The sequence below is a fragment of the Typopeltis vanoorti genome, chromosome 4, assembly GCF_054136105.1.
Source record: "Typopeltis vanoorti isolate ZY-2024b chromosome 4, IOZ_Tvanoo_1.0, whole genome shotgun sequence".
Taxonomy (NCBI): Eukaryota; Metazoa; Arthropoda; class Arachnida; order Uropygi; family Thelyphonidae; genus Typopeltis; species Typopeltis vanoorti.
In genome coordinates, this window is record NC_143552.1 from 40,803,393 (window position 1) to 40,828,274 (window position 24,882).

Below are 24,882 nucleotides of genomic sequence, written 5' to 3' on the forward strand. Positions count from 1 at the left end.
TGACAGGATCAGCTCCATATTTTGCAGGGTTTTGTAAATATGGGATCCCAATTTCTTCTGGGGGAATGGGAGCTGGGACAACGCCTAGAAATTTTGTGGACCAAGAAACTCACATTTTCTTCCCAATATCATATCATATTTTGGATAGAAAAATAATTTATAAATGCAAAAAGTATATTTATTGAATCTTTTATGTGCTACAACTTCCCATGAGTTAAGGTAAACAGTTTTACTTAGTCTTACTCATTTTTTGACAAAGTTGGTTCTTATATCCTGAAAATTTAAATGTTTACCTATTTCATTTCAATATAATTGCATTTTAATTAATGTTCTTGACAAATGCAAGATCAAAATAATTTTTCATATACACATATAAAACAGTGAATTGTCCATACAAAGCTGGCAATATACCAGTCTTATCATATTTTTGTTGTTGTTTTACTTCAACTCTTACAGTAGCAACTGCCACCACACAAATCTCCCAATTTGAAATGCCTGTGCAATTGCTTTCTAAAAAAGTTTCCCAATTTATTACAATGGAATTCTTGAATTTTTCTTATTTTTGTTCTATAGCAAGTCCAGGGACATCATAGAGTCCTGTGCAACTGCTCAGGTTACATGCCGAGTGGGCGTGTAACCTGAGCCAACTTCATGGGCAAGTATTAATGGCTTTATTATTATTATTACAGGTATCTCCATGGAGTCAGCAGACTCATCACAGGAGACCCAAACCAAAGCTTGATTAATATCAAGCTTTAGCCATTAATCAAGCCATCTTGATTAATGGCCAAATGATTAACAATGGAGATACTGTATTATGAGTTACAGTAGAGTTCCATAGCAATAGACTATGCTGCCCTACAGTAGCATATCAATAGCATTGAACTATGATGCAGCAGTGTTAAGTAATATTACTCAAAATTGTATCATTAGTTTGTCAGATCTGTTCAGACTTGAACAGTGAAGCAATGCTTCATAACATTCCTTATACACTCTTTCCAGGAGGAACATTCTCTTATTATAAGATTTTACTCATTTTGTTGCACACACACACACACCCTTTCCTCAAGGTTGCAGTATAGTCTGCAAGCCCGCGCTGTTCCATTTCAAGTTCATGATACTTGATGTATTTCTAATGTTCATTGGGATGACCATCTGCAGATTTTCCAGATTGGCCAAAGTAAGATAAATTAAAAACACGAGTATGGCAGCGAAGGGAGCTTCTGTTGGAACACACACACACACACACACACTCTCTCTCTCGCTCTCTCTCTCTCTCTCTCTCAGATAGTTTTTATAGACAGGATGGAAGTAGTAGACCATATTGGTTGTCCCAGTTATTTGCTTGATAAGCAAATATACATAGTACTGTCTGCTTTCATAGTTAGACCCCTTTCATGTATCAGACAGAGCCATACTTACACTTTTTCCGAAGCACTAGAGTATTCAAGAGCCTCTCCCTCATAGTTTGGGATCCTTAAATTGGCCCTAATTTTTTGGCACTCCAGCTATAACTTTGTGTGCCTATGCATAAGTATGCCCCTGATATCAGAAAGTTCTTGTATTTTGAAACCAAGAATTTGGAACTTTATCTGACATGTACTCATACTAATTAGCTTAGGAATTTTGTCATTATTCACCAACAAATCAGGATCTTTGATTTTGTAATTGAATGTGATTATTTTAATCGTCAAATTATACCAATGCATTGGCCTTTGAAAGTAATGGGATATCCCTCTCTGCAACACTGCCTAACTATTTCTTTCAGAATATTGAACAATTCTTCTGCTAATCATTCTAAGTTTCTGTTGTGGTTGCAGTATGATAAGGATATTAGCAAAGCTCCAGGGATTTGTAAACAACATTGAGATATTCACCCGGATACATTTAGAAACTGACCATAATGATTGCGTTTCTTTTTTTAGTCAAAAGATATTATGCCTTATTCTTTGACAGGCTTCTCAATTTTTCAGAAACACACACACAGATGTACCAATCTAACATTTGTGTTCTTTTTCACTATCATCCATGTCAAAAATCCAATGCTATAAAAACCTTTGCCTGTTCAGACACTTTTTTTTAGGCTACTATGTCTAACATAAAATCTACTTTTCTAAAGGTCATTGTAGTAATTTCATCAACAACTATAAAAAAAATAAGAACTAATTCACATCTTCATTTGCTAAAGAAGAAGTTAGCTATCTTTGATGTCCAAGGAATCTCTGAGCATATCATTAAGATACTTAATACTCTTCGTCTTCAGACTGCATTCTATGCTCCCTGAAATATTTCATTTTTAGGTTCTGATAAGCTTCTTCCACTGCTATTCCTTGATGTTGATCATGTATTGTGGTTATTAATGAATAACACGCCTTCCTTCCAACTTTCTTTATTGCACTCTTTCTGCTAGTACAGGTATAAAGAGTACAATAAGGAAAGCTGTGAAGCAATTACTACATTGTCTAAATCTGAACAAATCTGATATCATCACCAAGAATTCTCCATGATATACTGAAGAGAGTGATCTGGTAATAGGTGACCCCTTTCTCAGACTCCTTTCAGTCATTTTCCCATGGCACTCTGTTTCCTCCTTATGCCTTTTCTATAGATATTTTCATAGGCATTGTTCTGCTGAAGTTGCTACTGCCATTCTTCCACTTTCTTCTAATCATGTCAGAACTAGAGCAACCACCAATTGTTTGTGGTACCTATACACTGTCTGATTCTAGACTTGCTGAACAAACTGCTCATCACCTTCCTTCATTCCAGCCACCTCTGTGACTTGGAATAATTCCCCTTCCCCCTACTGTTTTTCTCAATAAGCACAATCTAAAACTCTAAGGAACATTTTAATATATCACTTCTGTCTCCTTAATCAGTTGCCCACACGAAGCACTGTTGTATTATAGATCTTGTGGTCTTTCATTTGTGGGATCATTGTTTTTAAAAAAAAAATTCATTGATTTATTTAAAATACTGTGATATGAATTTAATTGCCCAGCAGAAGATCACTATCCTACTTATTGGAGGCCTGAAGTCTTATTGACTCCAATAAGTCTTAAGACTTATTGGTGACCAGACTATATAAAAATAAATAAAAAATACAAAAAATATAACTTTTTTTATAAAACCTTTAAAAAATCCTTAGCTCACCCACAGTACAAATGTACTATAGGTTGGAAAATAACCTTTTGTGGGTAGGAGCCACATTAAAAAAAAAAAATTATGGTTTACTGCAACACCTGATGCCATATTTCAATGTTAGTCCTTTTGTCATTTAATTTTATTCTGTTTATCATACTTGCCAACAAATTATATTCTTGTTTAATCCTTTACCTAAGTGTAAGCAAACAAAGTTTGTGTGAAGTATCTTCACTACTTTATATATAGAGGCTGTCGACTTTAAATCAATTGCCTTAGTATCCCATATAATGCTATACATTATGCATTGTTGCTTACATTTAAGTAAAGGATTAAACAACAATATAATTTCTTAGCATGTATAATTGACTTGAAATGTTATCAGAATTTCACAATAAGTACATACAAACAAGTGACCAGATTTTATAATAACCATTATGATAACTGTTATATTTGGTCATTCGAAATAAGTAACATGTAGACACAATTTAAAATATTTTATTAAGATAGATTAATTGTGAGCCTCCATGTCTTATTCAGAATATTTTAATAATAAGGTGAAAAATCTTTTTAGTTACTTGCATACAGAAAATAGCTGCATTAATTCAACATTGGTATATCTTTCTGGATCATACAGAGGTGGCAGGATTTATGAAAACTTGAATTTTTCAAGTTTCCAGGAGATAATTTTTCCCCATAAAACAGGCAAACCAGTTAAAACACATACAATTAACAGACATAATACATTGGCCTCATAGCCTGAGTTGCTTCAGCCATAAATGCAAACCAACTAACCAGTCTTTCTGGATTTGGCTCCCAGTGATTACATCTCAGAATTTCAGGAAGATAAGTAGATAGTTTTTCAGTTAATTTTCAGTATTGACACCATGTTTCTAAACGTATAACCCAACAAGTTTCATAAATCATCAGACTTACATCATCAGGGGATACCAAATATATATAAAAAAAAGACTAGAAAAAAATTAATTACACACAGAAGATGTCATCAGAACTTCACAATTAGTAAGTACATACAAACAAGTGACCAGATTTTATAATAACCATTATGATAACTGTTATGTTTGGTCATTCCAAATAAGTAACATGTAGACACAGTTTAAAATATTTTATTAAGATAGATTAATTGTGAGCCTCCATAGCTCAGTCAGTATAGGCAAAACTCTTTGGTCGGAAAGACCTGGGTTCGATTCCCATCCATGACATGAGGAACCTTTATCTGGTTTCTTCAACTAAAGGTGACTTAGCTGGTCTCATACAGAGACCAGCTAAGTCACCAGGGATGAAAAACCTGAGTTTCTCCCAGAAACTCAGGTTTTTCATCCCTGTGAACAGACAAACCAGCCAGTAGAACACACACACAATTTACTGACAAGAATGTTTGGACGTGTAGGGGTAACTGCCTTATCCACGTATTATGGTTATGAAATCCAAGGATACTTGGAAGGCTATGGCCGCTTAAGTGCCTGTTAAAACCACTGATGGAAGAATGGAAAATAGATTAATTACAAATATTTTGATTCACATATTGTGGAACATTGTCAGTGTAAAACAGTTTGAAACCAAAAAATTAGACAACCATGAAAGTACATGGACAATGAAATCTCTCCTTATATGCAGTCACAAGACAAAAAAAAAAAAAAAAAAAAACGATACTGTTAAGATCAACTGAAATGTGTGTGTGATTATAAAAATAAAAAAAATTGAAGCATATGTGTTACATGTAATAAAAAAAAGTAATTATTATAATAAGTAAACAGAAACAGGCCAATGTGTTTCTGTACCTTTCTGAAACCAATCCTACATTTTCTCCAAGAAACAGAACAAATCAGGCCTAGCAGAACATGGGATTACTAATGATAGCAACAGGATCTTCTGGAATGATGCCAAATTACTACATAGATGTTCCCTTAAATATGAGTTTCTCTTTAAAAATAGTTCCATAGTACTTCAGCATCACCAAATCTCAACCTTTATGATGGACTCTCTGTGCCAAAAATCTGAGAAATCATTATTAAACAATATACTGTTTATTTCTGTTAAGTTTCTATAATCGCATGCACACACATCAGTTGATCTTAATAGTATGGATTTTTTACCTGCCTGTCTTGCAACTGCATGTAAGGAGGGATTCCATTCTCCATATAACTTCACTGTTTTTTTTTTTTTTTCAAACTATTTTATACTGACAATGTTCCACAATACGTGAATCGAAATATTTGTAATTAATTCATCTTAATTAAATATTTTCAACTGTGTCTGTGTTACTTATTCAGAATGAATAGTGCATAGTTATGTCTTAATAAATATATTTTTACTTGTCACTTGTTTATATGTACTAATTGTGAAGTTCTGATAAAATCTGCTATGTGTAATTAATTTTTTCTGGTCTTTTTTGTATAAGTTTTGATATCCCTGATGATGTAAGTCTGATGATTTATGAAACTTGTTGGCTTATATGTTAGGTACCTCAATATGTTAATGATGGGAATGGTTACTATTATGGAAATGATTATGAAGATTGAACGATTCCGTGTTTGTCCGGTTCAGTCCTATCAAACATGTGTAAAGATATCTGCATAAGTAAGGAACTAGATAAGAACAGAGATCTACAAGCTGTTGAATTGTCATGCAGAACACAGAACATGTGTATGCAAAAGAGCATGCAGGTAATTTATTATGTCTGTATATGAATGCTAGGAGTATCCGAAACGAAGGAGTAGAGTTTGTTTCCTTGGTTAATATATTGGGACCTCATGATATAGGCATTAGTGAGACTTGGCTATCAGAAATAGACATTCTAACTGGTATCGAGTGAAAGAGTACAGTATTTTTAGGAACGATAGACAGGATAGGAGAGGAGGGGATGTGCTGCTGATGATATCAAATGTCTTGAATCCAGTTAGAGTTGAGACCTATGACTGCAATATGGCAGCGAGTTTGAAGCCATCTGATGTGAGGTGGAGTCTAACAAGATTAAATACACAGTGGGGTATTGTTACAGACCTGGTGGATCGGTTGCCAGTGAAAAAGAAATGCATCAACAAAAAAATACGATTGGTGCAAAAAGAGTAATCTTAATGGGGGACTTTAATTATCCAAACATTGATTGGGCAGCTATGAAATCGTATGAGAAGAATGAAACTGAATTTATTGAGCAGTTGCGACAACTGTTGAGATAACTTTCTCAAGTAGCATGTGACAGAAGTAACTTGAGGTCAAAGAGTGTTAGATCTGATTATAGTGTCAGAGGAGGTTGTAGTTAAAGAGGTAACTATTCTGCCTCTGGTTAATGGCAGTGATCATGTGGTACTCACTTAGGAAGTGAGTACCACATTCATACTGAGTGTATGAATGTTTCATTCAGAAAAGGTTACATCCTGAGCTACAAAGCAGGAAATTATGACCACCTGAGGAACATGCTGGGTTCTATACCATGTATCAGTTATTGAATGGGAAGGATATCGACAGTGCATGGGAAGTGTTTAAAAAAATACTCAACTGATGCAATATCAGAATGTGTCCCTAAAGTTCAAAGAATAAATAGATCAGGAATGAAATGGATGTGTAATCTAATTAAGCAAGAGATTCATAAGAAAAAGATGATGCAGAAGCAGTACCATAGCAGACATCATAAGGATGATGAAAATTATAAGCAACAAGCCAGAAGAGTCACAACTGTTGTACATAAAGCTAAGTCTGAATATGAAAAGAAACTGGCTCTGCAAGTAAAGACAACCCAAAAGAATTCTATCATTATGCTGCAAGTAAAAGAAAGAATGAATATGAAAGAATAACTGTAGTTAATGCAGATGATGTGAGTGTGACAAGCTAATAAGAATTCTGCAATAGGAACTGATGGGATATCAGTGCGGTTGCTAAAAGAGTGTTCAACTGAACGGGCTATTCCCTTGATCAGACTATATAATTTGAGTCTCAGAACAGGGAAGATTCCACAGGACTGGAAAGAATATATGGTAACCAATTGCACAAGGGTGGTGCAAAGATTGATGTGTCCAACTATTGAACAATCAGTATCGCAGGAGTAGTGGTGAAGGTTTTGGAAAAGTTGGTTAGGGCTTGTATTCAGAAATCGGTTGACAGAGAATAATCTCTACTTTGCAATGAATAGCATAGGTTTACTAAGGGAAGGTCATGTCTTAGCAACTTGCTCACATTCTATAACGATGTGTTACCACTAAGATAGACAAGGGGAATGGATACACCATGATACTTCAGAATTTTGCTAAGGCTCTCGACAGAATATAGCATAGAATACTGTTGCAAAAATTGCAGACTATGGGATTGAATTATAAACTATTGGCATGGATAAGAGGATGGCTGACTGACAGATGTCAGATAGTTATATATGGGATAACTAATATTTAAGGAATTGACAGCGTATACTAGAAATATAGATTAAAACCTCGGAAAAAATCAATAAAATCATAAAAAAACACGACTAGACCACCTGTTACAGACCACATAGAAAACTGGCAACCCTTATCCGCTCCACCAAAGACCAACCACTTCCCCTAGACCTACCTGGTGTATACCAGGTCCCTTGCAGCTGTAAACTGTCCTACTTTGGCCAAACAGGCAGGACAGCAAATATCAGAATCTCAGAACACAAGGATTACATCCGATTTTACCAGTACAGCCACTCTGGGCTTGCAGACCACGCTCTGGATACTCGCCACAGAATAAGATGGAAGAAAGCCACAGTAATACACCGCAGCAAGTTCAAGTATGAAAGACTATTCATGGAATCAGCCTCGGCCCTTAGGAACATGCCAAACCTCAACAAATTTGGATGCATGAAACTGCCCCAAATTTGGGAAACTGTTATCAGAAGAACTTCAGCCCAAAGGCCAAGAACTACCAATATAGCCCGCCAGGGGGCACCATCAGGACTTTAGGAAACGCTAGCTTCCTAGCTTCAGTCTCATTTGCTGTTATTAGTACTTGTGTGCACGTGTCTTTGTAGTAAGTTCCCAAGAAGATGGCAACGTGACGTTCGCCAAAATATCGGAAGGTATATATTAAAGTTTATTTAATCTATATTTCTAGTATACGCTGTCAATTCCTTAAATATTAGTTATCATGTTTAACCAGCGTATAAGCCTCTCAACAAGAATAGTTATATATGGGGGGGGGTGAATCTGCAGGAATTGTAGGCATGTGAAAATGACTGTCATTTCAATATTAATAAATATAAAGTTATGCACTTTGGTGTAATTAGATATCCAATATCATATTATATTCATTGGATTATGCTTGAAAAAACTGCTGAGGCTAGGGATCTTGTTTCAGTAAACAGGTAGTTCAAGTGTCATATAGCAAAAATTATAAATACAACTGAGAGAATAATGGCAATGCTGAAGTGAACCTAAGATAAGAAAGACATTTTGCCTCTTTACAAGTCCTTGATAAGCCCTCACTTGGACTATTGCATGCAGGTCTGGTCTCCTGGTTTCTGTGGTGATACTGAAGAAAGTGCAAAGGAGAGTGTAAAAATGATATCAGGATTGTGGAATAAAGATTATTCGACCAGAAGTGCCCAGTCTTACAGTGGCTGCACTGCATAATTCAGAAGGCCTAGACAGAGGGACGAATTCTGGATGATTGGAGTATAGCTCTCATAGTACCCATATATAAAAAGGGAAATATAACTGAATGTGAGAATTACAAAGATATTTCTCTACTAAATGTTCCTGGTAAGATTTATGCAAGTATACTTGAGAAATATTTGAGAAGGATTGTGGAAGAGAAGTTTGGTGAAGAACCAGCTGGATTCAGGCCAAATAGAGGCTGTCAGGATCAGATTTTCACTTTACGACAGGTAGTTAAGAAATCATGGGAATATAACAAAGACCTGTATTTAAGTTTTATAGATCTGGAAAAGGTATATGACAAGATTGCCATATAACTAGTGTTTTGAATTCTATTCAAAACGCTACAGTTATATGGTGTTAATGGGGAATTATATCAAGCAATACTTAGTCTTTATTTGTATTGTAAGTCAGCAGTTAGAAATGAAGGAAGTACAGGAAGATGGTTTAATGTTAAATCGGTGTCAGACAAGGATGTACATTATCCCCTCTGTTATTCATTATTCTATATGGATCATGGATCACATTATGAAGGAAAGTGGTATTGAACCTGATATCAAAATTGGAGATGTTTATCTCAGCTCTTTGCTTTATGTCAATGGTGTTATACTTATAAATAAATCCACCACAAGTCTGCAAGATTCCCTGACTAAATTGAATAACTGTTGTAATAGATATGGTGTGAAAGTCAGCAATAACAAGACAAAGAAAATAGGCAGAAGCATAAAATATCAACTGTATTGTGAATAGAGAACCTATACAACAAGTAAAACATTTCAGCTACTTAGGTACGATTTTTAGTGAAGATGGTAAATTAAATATGGAAATGCACAACAGAATCAACAAAGCTGGTATGATGGGAAGTCAATTGAATAAGTTTGTATGGAAAGAAAGAAATTAGTCAAAACACTAAATTAGCTGTATACAAGACAGTGTTTAAATCAATTTTAACTTATGGATTGGAGAGCTGGGTCAGAAGTAAAACACTTGACCAAAGACTAGAGACTGCAGATACGAGTCCTGAGAAAGACTGGGGACATGAACAGATAGCATCAATGGCAATATCATATTAAAAATGAGGATATTAGGAAAGAACTTGACATTATCAGCATCCAGGAATGCGTTAGCAGAGCTAATCTGAGTGGTATAGTCACTGAAACAGAATGAGCGAGGAAAGATTAGTAGGAAAAATACCCAGAGGAAGACCAAGATATAAGGTGGATTGATACAGTAAAAATTGCCTTAGAAGATAGAAATATAAGATCTGATAATGTTGGAGTCTTGACAGGTAACAGACTGATTTGGAGGAAAATTGTAGAAAGGAAGTTAGTGATGATGTAAATTTTTCATGTAGTACTATCATTATCCTATAAACCCCTTGAGAATACATGGCAGGAATTTGATGATAGCGATGAGATTATGAAGACAGATTGAGAATTTGTTGGCTGTAGACACTAGCAAACAGGAGAAAGAATGATGATATGATTAAGGCTTACAATCTTCTGAAAGTGTTATACAGAATTTCAGTAGATGGAAATTTTCAGTTTATACAGGATGGGGAAAGAATATGAGGACATCCATGGAAATTGAGAATATATATGCTCTCAAAAAGGGGTTTAGGTCTAGATTTTTCTCATACAGTAGTGCGTGATTAGAATGGATTTCCATTGGATGTCGTGTGTGCAAGTAGCATGAATGAATTGAAGAACAGGTATGACAGCTGGTGTGAATAGTATGGCCTATCTCAATGAGTTCCTTACTCCATGGAGGTCTACTCTTAATAATAATAATATTGTTTGTTTTATTAAAACTGTTATGATTAGAAACATGTGGTCTATCTAAGTACCAAAAATTAACTGAATTGCTAACCTACATACGTAGTTTTTTCTTTTGTTCTTTATTTTGATATTTTAATTTTATTTCTCTGGTGCTAGATGGTGGCTTCCCCTCCCCCATCTAGCATGCGATTATTTACGAGGGTAGTCTGAAATGTTCTCAGCCTCGACCATAGATGGCAACTATTGGCAAGATTTTCTTTTTCTAAGTTGATACGTCTGTCATGAGCATCCATGTGAAATTGCAAGTCATTCTGTCAAGTAATTTGTTTTATACAACTGTCTGAAGCAAAAGTGTTGTCTGTATTCCTTGAAATGGATAAAATTGAGTATCGTGCACTATAAAATTCTTTGTAAAAGAAGGTTTAATGCCAAAAGAAATTCATTCATTCATAAAAGTTTATGGGCGCTCTTCTCCTTCATTTTCGACAATTAAGAAATGGGCTGCCGAGTTTAAACATGGCCATACCAGCCTTGAAGATGATAAATGCAAAGGACGTCCAAGAAGTGTAACAACACCAGAAATCATTCATCAAGTGCACGATATGGTATTGGATGACCAACGAGTCAAAGTGTGTGAAATTGCTGAGACTATAGGCAGTTCAAAAGAATGTGTAGGATATATTTTGCATGAAGAATTGCAAACGAAAAAGCTTTGTGCAAGAGGGTGCTGTGCTTGCTCACAACAGATCAGAAACGCACTCGCATGAAAATCTCTGAACAGTGCTTGGAGCATTTTAACACGAATAAAACTAATTTCGTGCATTCATTCATTACTATGGATGAGACTTGGATTCTCTATTACACACCAGAATCCAAACAGTGGATAGAAGTCGGTTGTTCAGTGCCAAAGAAGACAAAGTCGGTTTCATCAGCAGGAAGGTTCATGGCATCAGTGTTTTGGAATTCTAAAGGCATTTTTTTATTAATTATCTTGAAAAGGATAAAACAATAACCGGGAATTATTATTCCAATCTATTAACCAGACTAGATGAAAAAATTCGTGAGAAAAGACCTGGTTTGCAGAAGAAAAAAAATCATCTTTCATCAGGACAATGCACCTGCCCACAAAAGTGTTTTGGCAATGTGAAAATTAAGGGATCTGCACTATGAATTGTTAGAGCATCCACCCTATTCCCCAGATTTGGCTCCCTCTGACTTCTATCTCTTCCCCAACTAAAACTCTTCCTCGCTAGTCAGCATTTTTCTTCAAATCAAGAGGTGATTGCAGCTGTAGAGCAATAATTTGCAGATCTTACTGAGAACCACTACAGGGATGGGATAATGGCACTGGTGCATCGGTGAATAAATGTATTAGTCTTAAGGGAGATCATGTTGAAAAATGAAAATAATTTTGAAATTATAAATCCGTTTTTTCATTGTTAGGCCGTGAACTTTTCAGACCACCTTTGTATATAAGCCTTAATAAGATGCTGGTGTTGCAATTAATATTGCACCACCTGCATTGTGGATTTCTTTGAGCTGCACTGCAGCCTTAATTTTGTAATAGCAGAGCTACAGCATTTGCTAGTGTTATAGAATTGTTTCTTTTTTATGGGATTGTTTTACTTTTCAGTTGTAAGACTAGAGTTTTTTTTATATTTCTGAATAAATAAACATAATAGGGTTTTTTATTTTATTTTTATTTTTTCTGTGATAGTAGTACCAATTTCTCCAAGGATACAAGCTTTAGGAATTAAAATTCTGGAATATCTTTTAAAACTTTACAAGTGAGTATGGTTTTAAAAGATACAATAGGGACTAGTAAGATATTACTCCTTAATGTCATATAACAGAGGAAAATATTTAGTTGTAGTTAAACAGTAAAACTTAAGAGATTTCGAATGAAATACATAACGTGCTGATGAAATCCATATTCAAAATTTCAGACATTCTCATAATGGAGTAAAATCAATAACATAAGAAAGGTTATCCTAAGCAAAGATCCAGCTCGTTTTCTGGTGAAGTCACCTTCACAATGGACATGATGACTCCCATACAATTTTTTTTTTTTTTATTATCAGTACAACTCATTACAGTAAACTATCCAGGGGTACAGAAACAGTGCCTGTGTTGTGGTTCATACAATCACTTGAGCAGCAACTATCCCAAGGCTTAAACGTTTCAACCATCCACCTTTACGACGAGTTACCCGGTATTGCACCACCCAGGTGTTTGCTCGTGCTTGGACTTGCTGAACTTTTATGGTTTGCTATATTCGGCATGAAACTCTTTGATTTATATATCTTAGAGTTTTCCTATTCGGCTTTGAAATAATGTGGGATTAAATATCCACTTAATTTAAATAATTCTTTCAGTATGATTACCATCTACATGAAAAAATAACCTTCTTCCAAATCAAGAATAGCATCCATGAAATTGAAATATTATTATTATTATTATTATCGTCGTCGTCTGGCCTCCATGGAGTCAGAGACTCATCATGGGAATTACACACTATTGTCCACAGTGCTTATCCAGCCATGCCTTAAACTGATTTAATGTATCTACATTCACAACACAAGACAATAGTACTGCAGAAAAAAATGTGGGAAATGGTACTTTTTTTTTCAATAGTAAAAACAATAGTATTGTGGGAAAATGTTAACTCTTGGAACATTAGTTCTTTTGCTGTTCACATCAAGGACAGGCTTGACAGACCTATTATAGCAGCTGAAGTTACCACAGCCTATAAAGAATGCCATACAAAAAAAATTCCCAGGACTTGACAGTCTAGGGCAGTGATTCTCAGCCTTTTTTTCGTCACGGTACACTTTTAATAATTTTAAAATTTGGTGGCACACTAACAATAAAATAAATGTAAAAGAATTTTACTTGGTTAATTAATTCATATACCAATAATATATTTTGTAAAAATAGCATACAATAATAATTTGCTATAAAATGAAATTGCATTACAAAGTAAACAAAATGTTTATTTAATGATAAATTACATTTAATGTGAAATTTGAGCATGTTTTTTTTTTTTTTTTTTTTTTTTGATAACTTCATTTATATTTGGGCGTATAAATAATAATGCTACTCTCATTTCGTGATCCAGATTTAAAAGTCTGGATCTTTTTTTCGTTTTTATATCGGTCATCATCATCATACGTATCAGGAATATGTTGTGAAATCAGATAATTCACGACAACATAAAAATTGATTAATTATATCATTTTCATGAATGAATCGAACGAATGCAATTAAGTGTGCTTTTCCATAATATCAGTTGTTTCATCGATTTGTAAAGCAAAATTTGAATTTGCAAGAGTTTTAGCAGTATTTTCTTCAATATTTTGGGACAAGTCTATAATTCTGCGATGAATTGCATCATTTGAAAGTGGTATTTTACAAACATCAATTTCTGCTGATTCACCGATCATTCTTTTTACAATTTTACGACAAGCAGATAATATAATTTCTTCAACCAAATTATGAGATTTTAATTTGAGAGCAATTAATTCAACCACTTCATAAGAAGCTATCTGAGCTTTTTCAGACACACTAATTTGCTTTTTAAAAATTTTTAATTGTTTGGATCTTGCAGATAATGAATTTTGAAAGTAGGCTTTGTCTTTTGATGCTAGCGAAGGATGATTAGTGAGCAGGTGGTGTTGGAGCTTGCTCGGAACCATAGCACTGTTTGATAATTTACAACCACATACCACACACTCGGGAACAGTTTTATCATTTTCTATTGTAAATGTAAATACAAATTTTAAGAAGTCATCATTATACTTACAATGAACATTACATTTTTTGGCGGAAGAAACATCTTTACTTGTACTGGGCTCGTTAGCATGATCGCTAGCATCATCATTATCGTCATTAAGCTTTCTTTTTTTTTTTATCCATTTATCCATTTTAGGAGGTTCATTGAAAATAATAATTTTGTCAAAAAATTGTTAAAAACGACATATTGTATATTGCCTTTGAATCCATTTTAATTAAGTTTGACTACACAATATTGTGGTATTGCACGTACAAAAACGAATATACAAGTTGTAACTAACCATATGCACACATCAAGCAGGCGACTAGTAGACTAAACTAATATGTAGCTTTGTTAGCCAGTAGCCAGAACTATAATAGCCATGCGCATTGGTTCAGCCAGTCCCTGCTAGGAAGGTAGAACTGATTGAACCACTTTTGTGATGCCGCTTATGTATGGGTATTCGCAGTGGCGGCACAGTGGTTGAGAATCACTGGTCCGGGGATAGAAGTTTACCATGATTCCCATTATACTTATACTCTTTAATTCTTTTTCTCCCTATAGGTTATGTCCCAAGTGAATTTTGTTTGCAAGCGATACCATCCTCATTCCAAAACTTCACAAGGATTATACCTTAATCAGTAGCTGGAGGCCTATTTCTCTATCTGCTACTAACTACAAAATGGTTTTTTTTTGCATTATCAACAACAAGCTCCAAAAGTAGGAATGAAATCATAATCGAAAGCACACAGGTGTATGGAGTTCTAGGCCGTGCAGTAGAAATTAATCTGCTTCTATTATATGATCTACTCTGTCTAGTTCATATGAAAAAGCAACCAATGTGCAGCTTTCCATCATTCAAGGAGCATATGATAATACAACTATCTGTCTCCTAGTCAATGGGTTCTTATCAAACCTGGTCAGATTCAAAAAGGAGTCAAGCAAGGTTGTCTCTTTTATTTTGCATTGGTTCTGAAACGTTCTTAAATTACTTAAAATAATTTATATGCTGTGCAAGGGATAACAGTTCCCTCAGCTATGAAGAAAAATAAAGTATTAGTATATACGAGTTATGTAGTGGGCACTTTCGGGGGGGGGGGGATAATGATTCATTATACATGTCTTGAAAAAATTCAGGAAAATCATTGAATTAGCTGACAAGACAAAAGTTTTTGGAATATGGTTCTCAGATACATTGGTTCTTAGTGGACTAACCCCTAAGAAAGAACCTCTCATTATAGTTGGAATTTCCTTCTCTACTCATCCAGTAGTGTCATCAGAAACATCAACATGGAGATAGAGAGAGAGAGGTAGAACTGGACAGGTAGAGATTTGTGATTATTATTATTATGTAACACCTCCAGGGAGTCCAAGGACTCATCGAGGGAGGGCACCTACTCTACAGCTCTTAATCTCCACCACTCCACGGGCTACATAATCTACACCAATGGCATCTACTGCCGGCCACCACCATTAGTATTTTCACAGACAATGGCAAACATCCATGCCCATGGTGGGATTCGAACCTGCAACCTTTAGGCTGGAGAGCGGATACACTGACTACTCGGCCAACCAGGACTACTGATGTGTTCTCCTGGCCACTTTATGTAGTGGCTGGTTAAAAAATATAAGCTTCCAAGAGAAAAACACCTTTCTTCTTTATGAGATAGGCTTTCCTGCCTTAACTCAAAAGCCCTGATAACAGTTTGTTCTTCAAATTTGAGAAAGGATTCAAACCCAGGTCTGTCTGAAAAATTGTGCTATTTTTCTATACAAATTCTAGTTTAAGATTTAAAAACAAAAACAACATTATAACCTTACAAGACTGAAAAATTGGGCCACTTTCCTTTTCTTCTAAAGCCACGGTGCTTTAAACATAATCTTTTCTGCTCAGCTGTGCAAAATAAATAATACCAGCACCACAAAAGCTGAAGAAAAACAGTTATAATAGTAAACATCTGCATATACTACCTGTGTCTTCATCTCTAGCTTCAGGAATAAATTGCATGTGTTCTCCTGGCCACTTTATGTAGTTGCTGGTGAAAAAAGGCAGCTTGCAAGAGAAAAACACCTTTCTTCCTTCATATGAGATAGGCTTTCCTGCCTTAACTGAAAAGCCCTGATAATAGTTTGTTCTTGAAATTGAGGAGGGATTCAAACCCAGGTCTGTCTTGTTGACCAAAGTTCATCATTGAAAAAGCTACTGAGCTATGGACTCAAAAGAAATCTACTATAGCAAACCATCCACTATAACAAACTCTTCTACAAGTTTTCTGTGGTAAGAATTGATTATTCATTTCCTACTTGGCTACTCCCATATTGGCTTAGAACCTTCTGTGTGTTCATAGACAGTAATGTATCTCATCTCACTTTCCTGTTTTGCCTAATTTCAGTGTTTAAGCCATTTGTTGTAGTTCAAGCCTGGGATGTTTGAACAATGAATGGTTTGACAAATGAGCAGGAGAACTATCGTCAGCAAACCTATAGTATGATTTTGATGTTGGTGATGAGAGAAAGTCATTTATGCATCAGCAAGAGAATGGAACAAAACAGATCAGTCTCCCAGGCCACTCATGCAATGAAGAAATATGGTGTCAGGGCCTTTGTCAGATACATTTATGGACTTTAGAAATGATAAATTTCTAAAAAGCAAAAAGCACAAGTTTCTCCAAATCTTTCCATGGCATATGTTTAAAGGAGGGTAATGTGAGATAGGGAATCTGCTGTGAATCTAGAATTGAGAAATACACTCATGATATTTGCTTAACTAGCAGGCCTTCAGATGGTGAAGTTGACTGCTAATGATCATTCTTTTTTAAGAGGACTAATGGTGAGGACAGTGGATTAATAGTTTGATAGCAGACATCTTCCTTTTTTAGGATGTTCTCAATATAGACTTGCTTCCATGCTGTGGTATAAATGCGAGATGAGAACAGTATAAAGATGGTACATGATTAGTGTTGACATTTAGTGCACTATATTTTGGTATGGCAGGAGTGATTTGTCTTGGTTGTCTGTACAGGAGATTAGCAGAGAGAAGTGATGCCAGGAAGTCATTAGGTCAGCATTTTCCTTAGGTGGTGTTGTGGTACCAGCTAGATTAGATGCACAGATTGACAAAAATTGCCTCCATTCACCTTCATTAGAGATCAAAAGCACAATTCCAGTTTGTACAAGGTGCTAGTTTTCTTTATTTGGTCCTAGCAAAGTTAGATTCTGTTTTGGGATGTTTTATAAATACCATATGCTTCATTGTAGGCTGAGAAAGAACTTTAAGTTTCTATCTCCAACCACTTTTCATGTGAATCCCATTCTGGAAGAATATATATATATCAGGTTACTTCAGGCCTTCAGTAAGCAGAATGTGTTTACACACCTGGCAATGAAAAGTATCTACTACCTATGACATTCACAAACATCCATATCAAAACTGGATTCAAACTAAGAACCTATTGATTAAAGAGCAGTTATACTGTCTGTTATGCTACCGAGGCCAATGTCTGGTTGGCAGAACAAAGGTGATTTCTGATGTGCTATTTTTTGCTGGATTGACACTTGTTGAAAAACCAAGACTATGTTGGGTTGCAAAAACAGAGTGAGTAGGAAAATGAAGGCTTTCATTCTAGCACGAAGAGTTTCTGTAACTTGATTAGAGCAAGTGTTTGGTTGTGAAAGTAGTGGAAAGGAAGAGTAGAAGTAGAGTGGAAACAGCAGTGTAGCCATGAAATAGAAGAGTACAAGTCCTGGTGGACATTCACAATACAAAGGATAGGAGTTTGTGAAGAACTTGCAGATACTGTGTTCTCTAGGAGAGTCAACTTGCATGAGATCATAGTTACTGAAAGGAGAGGTGATTACTACAATATACTTAGAATGAGAACTGACTAAGAAAAGATCAAGTATGTTTGGAAAGTAATACGGATTGTCTTGTATTATTGCTTTTAGATGGTTACAACCTGTACCTCAATATCTTTTCTTGATTAGTCACTGGAATTAAAAAAAGGGAAAGCCAATTGAAAGGCAAGTGACTTCACTGTTTGGGTGGCTGGATTGCAGAACATAAAGATTAAGTAACAATAAGTAACAGGTCAGACTGATGTTTTATCAAAATTTAGATGTACAACCCCATTTGCTAAATAAGAAAAATGATGTACATCATTTTTCTTATTTAGCAAATGGGGTTGTAGAACTCATCTTTTTTTAAATAATTTTTCTGTTTAGGTGTTTGTCATTTTGTGAAAGATATTTTTTAAATAACACTTGTTTCTCTTCTCATGGTTAACACAAAGAATTAATTAGGAAGTAGGAAGAAGATATACTTTTGAAAATATTCCCTTGTAGAGGTCTCTGGGCCTGGCATGTGGGTGCAATATTATGCACTAGTTGATCAGGAAGTCTCCTATTGAACCTGATGGTAATGAATTACCATCAGGTTCAGTTTCGTGTATCAGGTAACCAAAAAAAGGTCATGTAGGTAGAATTGCTGCAATGACTTGTTTTATTTTGTAGTGGTTTGCAGAGTACAATTTTCATGTGCATCATAAAGCACAGATACGCATCAGTCAGTCAGTGTGCTCTAACCTGGTGTGTACTATTTTCTGTGACTTTGAACCCTTGTAAAATGTCAGTTGAACCTGGTGTAATTCAGGCTTGCTTGTTTTACGATTTTAAACTTGGTTCGAAGGCTTCAAAAACATCCCATAAGATATGTGTGTCATTTGGAAATGATGCGGTAGCAGAATATATTGTGCAGAAATGGTTTTTTAAAAAAAATGTTTCTGGTGATGAATCACTTGAAGATGCACCATGTTCAGGAAGACCCTCCATTATTGATAATGAAGAATTACCTGCCACTGTTGAAAATAATTCAAGAATAACATGTCAGAAACTTTCATAAATGTTTTACGCGAGTGGTGAAACAATTAGTTTACTATCAACTGAGAAAACTCATGGAAGCTAAGGAAATGGTTCTCACATGCATTATCAGATGACAATAAACTTCAAAGGCTATCAATTTGTTCTTCATTTCTTTCTTGTCATAAAAGCAAGACGTTTTTGGATTACTTGCTCACTTATGATGGAAAATGGATCTTGTACTCTAACAGGAAGCAAACTTATCATTGGTTGTCACCAAATAATCCAGTACCACACACTTCAATTGCACTGCTTCATCCCCAGAAGAGTATGTTTTGTGTGCGGTGGACTGGAGCCGGTATTGCCCATGAGTTTCTTGCTGCAGGCCAAACAATAAAGGATGAGATCTACGATGCAACGTGAGTGTGTGCAGGATGTGTTACCTTCAAAAACTGCCAGGACTAGTTAATCAGAAAAAAGTGCTGTTCTTACAGGACAATGGAAAACCTCATAGTGCAAAACTTACCTACGAGAAGATTTGTGTTTGAGGATGTGAGATACTCCCTCATCCTTCATATTCTCCTGACATTTCTCCAGGCAATTATCACTTTCTTTACTGCTAGACTGAAGCAGAGGTTGCTAGGTTTATTACTTGTAAAGACTAAACGTTTTATAAAAGCAGAATTTACAAACTTGTATCTCATTGGGAAAGAGTTGTAGATTGTGAACATGCTTCTTTTAATGAATAAAACATTTTATTAAAATTTCTGCGATTGTTTAATTTTTATTATGAAAAACAACACAAACATTTTTGGTTGCCTGATACCATTAAGTTTCCACCTTGCAGAACTGTTCAGCCACCTGCTGCACTAAATATGTTCAGTGCATACAAAAGTAACTATATTGAGAAACAGATGCCAAAATTCTGCATTACTGTTATGGTAATTTTAAACAATTCATTGATATGCTTTTTGACCTTTTTTGTAGACAGCAGATAAGTCCTACATGACAAAAAATTATTTTAATCCACATTTTAGCCTTACATGTTCCTTTGGTTAGGGAAACCTGGAATAGAATTCCATCTGAGATACAAGAAACAGTTTATAATGAAACTGAGGGATAACTTTTTTATATAATGATACCTGTGGTGAATTCATCACTAAAAAAAGACATGTACTAACCACAGTGATAACTTTTAATACGTAAATATTTCATCCCAAGTATCTTGGGACAACATCAGTACGGTAATTCAAACAATATTTAGTGCAGACGTTCTTACTATTCCTAAAGTATGGGAAATTGTCATACAAAATTGTGTAAAATAATCTTTATATATGTTACTTTTTTTTTTGTTGTTCAGTTATATTTTTAATTTACTTCTATAACACATTACTGCACGCATATTGCGATTCCATTGTAATCATGCACCCTAACTATATGTTATTCCTAGTGTTGTTTGAATTACTGTACTGATGATGTCCCAAGATACTTGGGATGAAATATTTACGTATTAAAAGTTATCACTGTGGTTAGTACGCGTGTTTTTTTAGTGATGAGGGATAACTATCTGTTCTATTCTGAAAGTTTCCCTTATAGTAACCCAAGTACAGAACACAAGAGACATAATATACTAGCCTTATGCTCTTAGTTGTCTGGATCATATTTTCATCAAATCAATATAACTTTGTGACCTGGTTGAGTGCTTGGTTTTCAAAATGTCCTGTATTGAACTTGGGGGGGGGGAGACACATTGCAGTTCCATGCAGCAGTTTGTGTAGTTTTCCTTTCCATAAGAAATAACCTGCATACATTGTGAATCTGAATAATTCAGCAATGTCATGGAGAAGTGTGGCTCAATGAGGTCATGGGTCTCTGTCAAAGGTATATTAGTAAATAGACCATGTCACAATCTGTCAAGGGTAGATTTTTTTTTTATTCTGAGATAAATTTAGCCTCACCTCAGTTTTTTATCTATTATAATGTCCTATGCTACTTAAAATCATAGAGTTAATTACTTGCTAGAATGGTTTAATTTTTATGTAGGAACTAAATCTATAGGATACAGTATTGTATCCTATGGAGTTAACTGTCAAATGTAACATCTGCAGGATTTAACATAAGTGAAATTTTAAACCCCCATGTTAAATATTATTAAATTTCCTGCATATTTGAAGATATCTTTAATTTGTTTAATGTAGGTATGGAAAATGGTTGAATTCAGTTATCAGTACTTAGAATCTCGTCATTTTACTTTGAGCTGGAGACAAGATAATTACAACTTTTTATATCTTCTGTGGTTTGAAGGTCCTAATGTAAGTACTCTTTTTGTTTGTTTTTTATGGCAGGGTATGAAGTGTATTTGATGTTTCTAGTTATACTGTTTGCAATATTTGTTCTCAGAGGAGAAAGTATATCAGTATTTTTATGATGATTTTGGCTAGAATGTACAGATTATAGTTAATAGTTTCAATTTAAAATTAAAGATAGCATTTCTCAGCCTTGAATACAGCTTAAGGATCTAATAAGCTGTACACAAATGACTATAAACTTTTAGTTTCTCTGGTTGCTGGCCAGTATTTAAGAAATAGCACAGTTTTTCCACAAAAAACATTAATTTTCCAGCCTGTTTGGCTGAGTGGATAGCATATCCACTCCAGCCACCCATCAGACTATGAGACTCATGATCCTTCATAGCTTGGCCAGTATCAGTGATGGATGCTCTTGGGTTTGAATCACTTCTAGGACATGAACTTTTATATATATATAAAAATAAAAAAAATTAATACTTATAAACAGAAGGAAGCTAAATAAGCTCATTCAGATCAAATTTTTACAAGTATCCACCCAAAGTGGGATTCAAACCCACAACCTAATAGGTGAAGAGCAGGTATGCTATCCCCCTCAGCAAACCAGGTTGGTAGGTGTTAATTGATTGTGTTTTTCTGGCTGATTTGAGAACTCAGTTGTTGTTTTTTTTAAAAAAAAAAGAAAAGAAAAATGGGTGGTTTACAATTCAAAATTAATTAGCTAGTCTCATATGGTGATAGCAGAAATTGATTCCTTCAGAAAACCAAGCAATTAACAAACAGAATGCCCTGGTCTCGTAGTTTAAATTGTTTTGACCATAATTGCATAACAAAAACAACCTATCCTACATATGGAAAAGCTTAATGTTGTTAATTATTCATTACTAATGATACTTCACAGTAGAACAACACCAAGAGAGGAAAAAATACATGTAATGAACTTAATAATATTTTGCTGGTTTTCTACCCAGCAGAATATTGTTTTGCTGGGTAGAAAATAAACACTTACAAAATATTTAAGTGTTTTGAGGATGCCAGCATCACAGAGCATAGGCACACAGCACTGAACTAAATAATTGTAGAAAACAATTCAAGTTTTAACTGTTAATAGTACTAATGTCCTTACATGGTGCTCTCCATTGGCTGGATTTAATTAATTTAGAAAAGTCAGGCTATCAGGTCTCAAAATAATAGTCTCATCCTATGTGAAGGAGTATCAAGAGCATGGTCTTCCAATTTTGATTTGCCACACAGATGATTGCAATTTAATTTGTGTGTTCATCAAGGTGGGTGTTAATTGATCTACCAGTCTGTAAGCTAAACTGCAGGCAAAGGAAACTTTATACACTCCAGGATGTTCAAAAGAATGCAGTTGATCTTCAGGAGAATGAATGAATGAATGAATGAATGAAGGTAGCTAGCTGAATGAAAGGTTTGAAAGTGGCATAGAAACCATATTTGCAGAAAACTTTGGCTATTTTTTCTGATACTATTACATATGGGATGAGAATGGTTTTCTGTGATCCTGTGTGTAGGTGGGGGGGTGCATGCAGCATTTAATATATTTTATATGGATTGTAGCCATTGGCTAAAAAGGTGTTGCAAAGGTCCTTGAACTCATTTAAACAAATTTCCCTGGCTTGATGAGTAAGTGTTTTGAGGATGCCATACTGTTGGGAAGGGTGGTGTGACTGTGTGAGTGGATTTTTTGTAAATGGAAAAGGATAATCAGCCATTAGGAAGTATTAGGAAGTCTTGTCATTAGTGTATCTAGAAAGGAGGAGACAATTCTTACTCTCTTTTTTTATGTTGAAGTTTATTTTTAGGATATTGGCTGTTAAGATGTGCTAAGAATGTATCCAGTGTGTTTGGACCATGAGGCCAAATAGCAAACAGATCATCAACATAACAAAGCCAAAGTATTAATAGGTTTAAGTATGGCTGTGTTGAGTGCTTGGTTTTCAAAATTTTCCATATCGAACTTGGGGGGGGGATACCCATTGCAGTCCCATATAGTAATTTGTATAGTTTTCCTTTCCTCACCAGTCTGGTTGGCCAAGTGGTTAGCATATCCACTCTCCAGCCAAAAGGTTGTGGGTTCAAATCCCGCCGTGGACATGGATGTTTGTGACTGTCTGTGGAAATTCTAGTGGTGGTGGTGGCAGGCTGTAGATGGCGTTGGTGGATTGAGTGGTCGAGATAGAGAGATGTAGAGTAGGTGTCCTCCCCTGATGAGTCTTGACTCCCTGGAGGTGTCATGTAATAATAATAATAAGAAGAAGAAGAAATAACCTGCATACATGGTGAATCTGAATAATTCAGCAGTGTCATGGGGAAGTGCGGCTCAATGAAGTCATGGATCTGTCAAAGGTATATTAGTAAATAGTGAATATATAGTAATAACAAAAAGACCATATCACAATCTGCCAAGGTTAGATTTTTTTTAATGTTTTAATTGATATAACTCTTCCTCATTAATAAATGAGGGAGAGTTGCCTGTGGGGGAGGGCAGTTTCCTGTATTATTTATAAACCTAATACCCTCTTAATCCAATAACAGATGGCCCCCACCTTCAAACTGGCCAAGCATTTATCCAAGTTTCTTTTCCTCCTTAGTTTTAGCAGTTTTAGTTTAAACTAAAAACATTTTCTAATTTCAAAAGTATCATTTATGTCCATGCTCTCAAAGGTCTGCTTCATTGTTGACATGTTAATATATTTCTTTTCATGGGTGAACAAGGAAAACAAAATACATAGAGTCTGTAATAAATTTAGTTTAATCCTTTATCCAAGTGTGAGCAAACAAAGTTTGTGCCTGAAAGTATCTTCAGGACTGAGGTAAGGTGGTACAACACCGGGGAACTCTTTGCAAAGGTGGAGCAAGCTAACATCAATCCTATCTCAGTATCTCCCATAATGCAAAACACATCTCCTTGTGGATATGTATAATGTTATGCATTAAGGGAAGGGCCACTATCCAGACTAGTTTCGACCTTTATTGAGGTCTCTTCAGTGGGAGCCAGGCCCAAGTAGAGATACCAGGCAGAAGCATTAGCAAGGTCATCTCTACCTATAGGAGTTGCCAAACGGTGTGCCACCTTTTTATTAAATTACTCTGGATTTAGAGAAAGATGTTGAAAGTTTATTTTTCACTTGGTTAGACTATAATAAATTTAGTTTAATCCCTTATCCAAGTGTGAGCAAACAAAGTTTGCACCTGAAAGTATCTTCAGGACTAGGGTAAGGTGGTACAACACCGGGCAACTCGTTGCAAAGGTGGAGCAAGCTAACATAACTCCTATCTCAGTATCTCCCATAATGCAAAACACATCTCCTTGTGGATATGTATAATGTTATGCATTAAGGGAAGGGCCACTACCCAGACTAGTTTCGACCTTTATT

At 35.3% G+C, this 24,882-nt stretch overlaps 1 protein-coding gene across 2 annotated transcripts in view; it reads left to right on the forward strand.

Moving 5' to 3' along the window:
• The window catches only part of HPS1 (Hermansky-Pudlak syndrome 1 protein), a 481,651-nt gene that overhangs the window by 398,621 nt on the left and 58,148 nt on the right, over positions 1-24,882 (forward strand). For both annotated transcript variants that reach the window (XM_090391100.1, XM_090391101.1), the window contains exon 14: positions 21,374-21,487. In XM_090391100.1, coding sequence (XP_090247226.1) covers positions 21,374-21,487 — 114 coding nt within the window. The remainder of the gene's footprint in view (positions 1-21,373; positions 21,488-24,882) is intronic.